This window comes from Festucalex cinctus, chromosome 16 (genome assembly GCF_051991245.1).
Source record: "Festucalex cinctus isolate MCC-2025b chromosome 16, RoL_Fcin_1.0, whole genome shotgun sequence".
NCBI classification, from domain to species: domain Eukaryota; kingdom Metazoa; phylum Chordata; class Actinopteri; order Syngnathiformes; family Syngnathidae; genus Festucalex; species Festucalex cinctus.
The window spans coordinates 12,940,744-12,948,845 of NC_135426.1; the positions used below are offsets into that span (position 1 = coordinate 12,940,744).

At 42.5% G+C, this 8,102-nt stretch overlaps 1 protein-coding gene across 3 annotated transcripts in view; it reads left to right on the top strand.

Moving 5' to 3' along the window:
- The window catches only part of LOC144003720 (pyruvate carboxylase, mitochondrial-like), a 131,950-nt gene that overhangs the window by 64,678 nt on the left and 59,170 nt on the right, over positions 1–8,102 (top strand). For all 3 annotated transcript variants that reach the window (XM_077500238.1, XM_077500236.1, XM_077500237.1), the window contains one exon: positions 2,346–2,528. In XM_077500238.1, the coding sequence (XP_077356364.1) occupies positions 2,346–2,528 (183 nt within the window). The remainder of the gene's footprint in view (positions 1–2,345; positions 2,529–8,102) is intronic.

Sequence of the window (8,102 nt, forward strand, 5' to 3'; positions counted from 1 at the left end):
AAATGGACAAATAATCACTGTTGGACTCACACACGTGAAATTGCCGCCTGGCTCCTTCTTTATTTTCGGAGCAAATGCAACAGGAAAGTGCCTTTGAGCTATAGTCGCTGATCTCTGGCCTCTCCCCTTTCATCATTGGAAATTGTTATGGATAAAAGGGTGAGCATAAAGTGTGCGGTTGCCGGCGGGGGTTGCCCAAAATAACCCCAATACTCGCTCGGCCCAGATGTAAAACTGAATAAGCTTCCGGCAGCAGTGTTGTTTTGCAGCCCCTACAGAAATAATTTCATAATAAGCACAGTAGTGATGAAAAATGAATCCATAAATTTAAAAACATGGCCTTAATTGACATTCAGATATCTTAAATCAGTCTTTCAAAAGCCTTAAAAAAATGTTGACACATTCAAAGTGGGATTTTATGCTTATAAATAGTCTCCAATATCACAATAAATTAACATTCTTCATAAAAAATAGTGAATATTATGTTGTATGTACCTTGTATAGTCTAAACCCAACATTTTCTTCAATATTGCGTTTGTGCAGTATGAATTAAGCAGCAAAATCCACCTGTTTTTATCCATCTGAGGGGGCGGCCATTATGCCACATGTCGACTGACAATGACATCAGTTGCTTAGGCCTCTGGTAACAACCAATCACGGCTCAGCTGCAGAAAACAGGTGAGCCATGATTTGTCGTTGCCTGAGCAACTGTGATGTCATTTTCACTCGACAGCAAGTGAGAAAATGGCCGCCTCCATAGAAAATTTTTGGGTTGACTTCCTGTTTAAGAGCAGATGCACATCATTTATATACGGTAACAACTTTGGACGATGTGAGACATTGGGAAGTTGGTCTTAAATTTAATCTCAAATGGAATTAGAAAGTCTTAAATGAATGAATTGAATTTAACTTGCTTTAAGCTGTAGGAACCTTGATAACACGCTATTTCATTTGTGATGATATGAAATGAGATCTACTTCAATTGGAGTTGTTAACTTACTAAACACTTTGACTTGCAAATAAGTATTATTATTGTATATATTATTATTGTGATGCAGTTGCTTGTTTTTTGGGAAGTGAAAAAACACAATATTATTTTCCCAAAATGGTTCAGTCCTACTTTGAATGAAATTAATAACTAATCGGCTTACGTTAGTCATCTTTTGGATCAAACTGATCTTGTGAAGCGCATGATGTCGTTTATTGTAGTCATTTTTTGCAGTCCTGGGCAGCTGTGTTGTCTGCAGACGTTGCTGGCAAATCACCAGAGTGGCACAACATTGTTATAATTACAATTGCGACTCATCTCTCGCTTCCAGCCCCCGAGGGGCTCCATATGTTGCCGAGTTGGCCCCGGCCCCCGCTTCCCTTCCTCACATTTCCTCCCCCTCGCCTCCTCTGCTCTCCTGCCAAGTGTTTTGGAGCGCGCCACCCTTTTCCATTTCTCACTCATCCCATGTTCCCCCTTTTTTTTTTTTTTTTTTTTTTTTTTTTTTGCGCCCCCTCTTCTCACCTCTGCCGCGTTCTCGTTCCTGTCTCGCGTCTCGCTTGGAGTGCAGGTTAATTCCAATGTTTCAGGCACTTAGCAGACATGATGCACCGTCTTCCCGTCATTCCATTAAAAAAGATAGTCTTGCCATTTTTGTTCCCCAAATGAATCTTTGATGCTGGGAAGTGGGAATTTGAGGAGGTCAAATAAAAGCAATCGTGGTGAACGAGAGCGTAACTGACACTTTTAGCGAGAAACAGGGTTCGTATTCGTAGCAACACTGCCGGCATTCATCCGCCGAGCACCAGCAGTACGCTAATGAAAACACTAAATCTTCTTGACAAATTGTGCATGCATGTATCCAAAATGCTGGAAAATCTGCAATTGTAAACTATGCAGTATTATTTAAGGGCCATTACATGTGATACGTATCGTCCTTCGTGTGGCCCGTATCTTGTTAATGGAGCTCGTTTTTGTTTTTTGATATGGATTTTCATTCAGTACCACTTTTTTTCCCAGACTGATACCAGTATGAGTACTCAACTCTTGAGTACCGATACAAAGTATCGATTCCAATAGTATTTTTAAGATATCCCCCAAAAAACAATGACGGATCATTTTAAAGAAAGACGTATATATGCCAAGGTAGTATTTACTTGGAAATGCATGAAATTAAGGGAATTTTTAAAATTCTTCCAATTTCTAGTTCTGATTGTAAAACGACCACAAGAGGGTGGCTGATACTGATGATAATGTAATTATTTTTTGAATTGCAAATTTTCACCTATTGCTGGAAATTGAGTCTGAAGTTCACCGTATTCGGTTTGTCACTTTTTTTTGGCTTGTACCCCTCCAGGTATTCCGAAGCGGCGAAGGCATGGGCATCCGTCTGGACAGCGCCTCGGCCTTTCAGGGCGCCGTCATCTCGCCCCACTATGACTCCCTGCTGGTCAAAGTCATCGCCAGTGGCAAGGACCTGCCCACCGCCGCCTCCAAGATGAGCCGAGCCCTGGCCGAGTTCAGAGTGAGGGGGGTCAAGGTAGGTCGGACAACCCTAATGTACACTACAGTCAAACCTGTTCACAAACAAGCCTGAAGTATTGTTTCTGGACCCAACCTTGCTTCGGCTCTCAACCATATTTGAGTTGTCTTGACAACCATGTTTGTGGTTAGTTTGTGAGCTGAGGTTTGACTGCATATTATTAAAATTCAAACAATACTCATGGGAACTTAGAAATTTGGTGAAGATTGTGTTAAGCTATTCATCGCTGCGCCGGCCAGCTAAGGATGTGGTTTCAAGGTAAAAGAACAGTGTCGGGCGATCAGAAGACACAAATCTTTGTCATTTTGTGTTTTAAGGTAAGTAAATGTTTTATGCAAGAACTGACTCGTCAGTGAAGGTGATTTTTAAAGGCTGTTGCTAGAAAAATGTCAAATATAATACATATTTTTCAGCCTGTCATTTAATGTACGCGTAAAAATATCCATGATGAGAAATGAAATGTCAAGTATTCAGTTCAGTAGCTTTAATTCTTTTCAAACCTCACCCACAGTGAGCAAAAATTGCAACCAGTTTTAGTCTCAAATTTACATTTTCCATCCCTTTTTCTTAGTTTTTGCACATTATGGAGGCGTATATCGAGGCCAGGTGTCGTGTTGAGTTGAGTTCATCCTCCACCTGGCGTCCCTGCTCCCATTTGTCACTGATTAAATCTCCACAAGAACACCAGATGGGTTGCAGGTTCGGAGAATCTGGCTTGCGTATTGTGGCGCGAACGGATGTTGCCACGGTTTCCCGTAATTGGGATATATTTCCTCAAGCTGTATGCAAGCATATTGCACTGGAATCAAGGCAAGCAAGTCATTAACACAATTTTTGTGTGTGTAGTTTTAGAAAAGGCCCAAAGGACGAGGCATTAAGGCACGCTTGGAGAGCTTTGGTGTAGTGGATCTTGACCACCCATGACCTTTTAATGGACCGATTCTTCCATTTTCACTCTTTTTTTCCGTATATTGTGTTTACACTCATGTGGTACATCTGACAAGTGCAAGGTGTATTGTGAATTTGGATTGCTGTCAACCAATCCAACCCCATCTAAAGCTTATTAAAGTCTCTCACTGACATGTAGGCGAATGTAAGGTGGTGGGCGGTGGGGGCTGGGGAGAATCAACAAACGTCAGCGTTTCCAAACATCGAGCTGCTAGTTTTCTTCCGCTCACTGCAGGGTGCAATTACATTCGGCATTGCGTACAACTTTCTTTGATGCAACAAAATCACAAGGAGAGAGTGACACCTGCATTGTGGCACCAAAACAAGCACAGAGAAAACTGAAGTAGCATTTGAGTCATGGACAGTAAACAAGTTATTTATTTATTTATTTTCCATTTTGTGGTTTCCTCACATTGGACCAAAGAATATAAATACGATCTGACTTTGTATTACATGAGAAGTCTGCACTTCCTTTTAAAGAATGAAGTTCAGCTCTGTCACTTAAATGTCACGTTGACATAAATGCTCCCTTGACAAATAACTTGACACAAGACAGATGTGTTTTATTTGTACTGTCGCCAGAATCAAAAACACAAAGTGCTCGTTCAGCAAAGCGAGGTCTACAGGGATGCACGGATTTAACGGTCGGAAATCATCTGTGACAACGGAGAAGAGGAAATGGGAAACGGGCACTTTGTAGATACTGACTGACAAAATAGACGATTTTAAGTGACAATCAAAGAGATAGTCTCGGATGACGATACAAAACTATGTTTACATGCATCAATGACCCTTTCAAAATCTGAAAGGCCATGTGAACAGGCAAACCCAGAGGATGATTTTTTATTTTATTTTATTTTATTTTTTTATAAACTTTCTAACCCCTACTCTGAGCCCCCTCCCGGATGACCGAGCCTATTTCCCTATCTTGAAGGACACCCTACGGAGGAAGCTCATTTTGTTCATTTGTACCTGTGATCTTGTTCTTTTGGTCATGACCGTCAACAGAACCACATCATCTGTAAAAAGCAACCGAATCCTTGGCTCCATCTAGAAATTCTGGTCATCAAAGTTCTGAGCAGAATCGGTGACAAAGAGTAACCATGGTGGATCCAGCCTGTCCATCACTGGAAATGGATCCGACTTTCTGCCAGCAACGCGGACCAGACAAGACTCCCCAGCAGGCATGGTCTAACACCTTGTCCAAGTCCATGTAGACTGGTTGGAGAACAACAGAGTAGCTCCACACCCTCAACAAGTTTCTGCAGGGTGCATTGACGTAGAAGACAAATAATGTCAAGGCAAAACCCTTTTTTTTGGTGGCAAGATCGCTCTCAACTGTCTCCTAGTCCTGCATTTGTTGCGTTTACTCCCTGGCATGTAATCAGAACAAAGCTTGAAAAGAATAGAAAGCAAAACTTAAGACACTGTCCTGCCTCCCAGTGCAGCATCCGGAACATCTCTGAATGGCAATTTGTCAACACAACAAGAGGAGGAACCAGAGGATGTTGGGAAGTGAAGTAGAAGGTGATGACCTTGCGGAAGATATGAAATTTGATTAGTTGCAAGGGGAGGGCTGCCTCCCTGCAGAGTGACGCAGCACGGGTCAAGCTCAGTTCACTTTCAGGCACGGTTAAGGAACGCCGCTGTAGATGACTCGCTCAATTACTCGCAGCGACTGCAGGAGTGTTGAGAAATGACGACTGTGTGGGCAGTGAGGATAAAAGAAAAACAAATTGGCATGGTTTGAAAGTAGGCAGTGGATGATTCAGTCCGTCGAAACAACAGATAAAGGAGGGAAGTGCTTTGCTTTCGTCCGTCATTGACACGCTGCCTTTGAGCACAATTAAAAGTACATGTGTGCTCTTTAGAAATACGCACGCACCAGACTACAAAAATATGTTTTATCATTTAAATTGCTTTACCTGCAGCTGTAGAAACCCTTCTTTTTTGTACTGTAAATGCACCTGCTTAAGACAGCTCGGGATTCATCAGAGCTGTCAGTTGTTCTCATTAAAACTGAACTTTCTGCGTTTAGACTCCTCAAACACCCCCTTTTCAAAGCATGCAGTCTTAAAACACAAGAATCCCATGCCCCTAGTCCTCCTGCACAAGTGCCAAGCTCTATGCCGCAGTACAATTAGCCCTCACCCAATTACATTGTGTACATACATAAGCATTTATGTGTGGGCACACTGTGGTGCAATTATGGGCCATTCGAGGATTAAAGCGCTACTGCAGATAAACATGTCCGCACAGCTAAGAAGGAAAACAATGATGAGGTTCAACGCTGACGAGCCAAACGCTTGTATGATTGCCAGAAGCCTTGTTGACGAGTCTTTCCTGCTAGCAGATCAAAAGCAGCACCGTTTTGTAGTTGTTCTTCTCCAGCTATACGGCGGTACTCTGGTACCGCTAAATACCCCAACATGAATTAGAATGTAAACGGATGTTTCTGATCTCATTCTATCACAGTCTGCTTGACTTGAGCCTTCTTTTGAGATAAGTAGCACTTTGAACAATGACTTCAGACAGACTTGTTAATGTATAACACGAGGGAGCTGCACGAGCAGTATTGCTGGCGACATGAAGAGGAGCGATGTCGCAAAGAGCACCTGTTGTTATTGTTTGGGTCGCTCCAGTCACTGACTGTGAACAAAAGTCTTCATTCTCATTCTAATGAGTTTAATTATGGCTTGTGCTGTTGCATTAGTTAGTGTCTTGTATTCATTAATTGTCAATTCAAAGAAAAACGGGCTTGAGCTCAATCGAACTATAAGTGTTAGTTATTGCAAAGTGGCTTTGTATTTTGACTGATTTTTCAAGACCCGCTATGAGCACCAATCCTACTAAAAGTTGGCTCTCCAGAAAAGAAAAAGTTTGTTTGGTTTTTCTGATCTACCGGTATCTGTTAGTGGTTTCTAGTGTTGTTCCGATACCGTTTTTTGGCCCTGATACGATTCCGATACCCAGCTTTGCAGTATTGGCCGATGCCGATACCTAAGTTGCTTTTTTTTTTCCTCCTCAACATGAAAAAGCTGTCCTGCCATTGGTTCAAAGCATTCAAGGGCCAATAGGATATCTTAGATCGGCATGCAGTGAGCATGTCACATATCAATGAATGTCATGCACGAGCAAAACACAAGATGCTGCATCCAAAATCCTATATTAGAGTTGGAATTAATGGTATCGGCATGTTACTTGTGAGTAGTCACCGATACCACTGTTTTAATGCAGTATCAGCGCCTCTGCCGATACCAGTATCGGTATCAGAACAACACTAGTGGTTTCTCCAACCTGAATTTCACTGGGCTGAAAAACAGCAGCTGGATTGCAATTAACGAATATGAACGCCCACGGTAATGAATGAGTGACGGCTACGGTTAGCATCCCAGCACATTGGTTGACACTGTTATGTCTCAAGTGACGGCAATGGGCAGAGATGTTTTGCACTGCCGGGGGTTTATTCAACCTAAAGCAACTTGGATCAGCATCATGGTGACCTTGGGCATACAGATAAAAAAGGGTTACACCTCGCCGCCACCGTTCCTTTTGCCGTTTTATCGTCCGTGTCGAGCCACTTTAATCGAAGGCGCAAGGCACAATAGTCCCCCGGGACACTCCTGCTTTAAATCTCTGAGCACTCTGTAAATATTGTCCAAACGTTGTTGTGCAACCAGAGATAAGGAAGGGCTCTACCTCTATCAAAGTGTCAGCATCTTTCACTGGAGATTCTTTTTGTTCATTTATGTTGCTTTTATTTTTTTAAAACTATAGATTTGAAGATATCAGATGTTTGGTGGCCCAAACGTCAGAGGAGCCCGTATCTTGTTGCTTGTTACTGGGCAGCTATTGCACGCATTGCCTTGCCTCACATTTGAATGCATTTACTTAGTCAAAATGAGTCCGACATTAGGATTCAGTACCATTTTCTAATGCTCAAGCACAAAAGAAGCAGTGATGGGGGTAAAAGCCAATGAGTGAACTTTAAAATATGAAAAATTCTCATGGCTCGTCTGATGGCGGGAGGAAACCAGCCAGCCAGGCGGGGAGAAAAGGTCACGCGGCGGAAAGACAATGAGCTGGTCGTTAAAGTGACCATGACAAGGGACAAATATTTTCTCCTTGTCTTGCCCAGAAATGTGAATAAAATGGAAGGCCGTCATGTTGAAGATGATAGAAAAACAGCCAGTGAAGATGTAGGGGCAAAGTAAATGGTGTATTAGGGGTACTCAATCACTTTAGCACCCTACTAGGACAAACACAGTCCTCTCTCCACCATTTTTCTTCTTTGTCTCTTCCACTTCTGCCTGCTATCTGAACTTAAGTGCAGAATGTCGTAATAAACTACCTCGAAGCGACATCATGCTTTCGGATGCTCTGAACTCGTCTTGGTCACGGCACGGAAGAATCACTCTCTGGTTTCCTGCACGTTATCTGGCTGCACATCTGGAAATCCTGCTTCACGTTTTCCTTTTATCTTCACTCCATCTCTTTGTCCTCAGCCTTTTCTCTTCCTTTGCCAAATAACTGACAACCTGCGACCCAGGATGGAAATAGCTCGATCCTTTTGAATATCTTCATGATGTGTTGAGGGCGCTCAATTAATATCCCGCCACACTT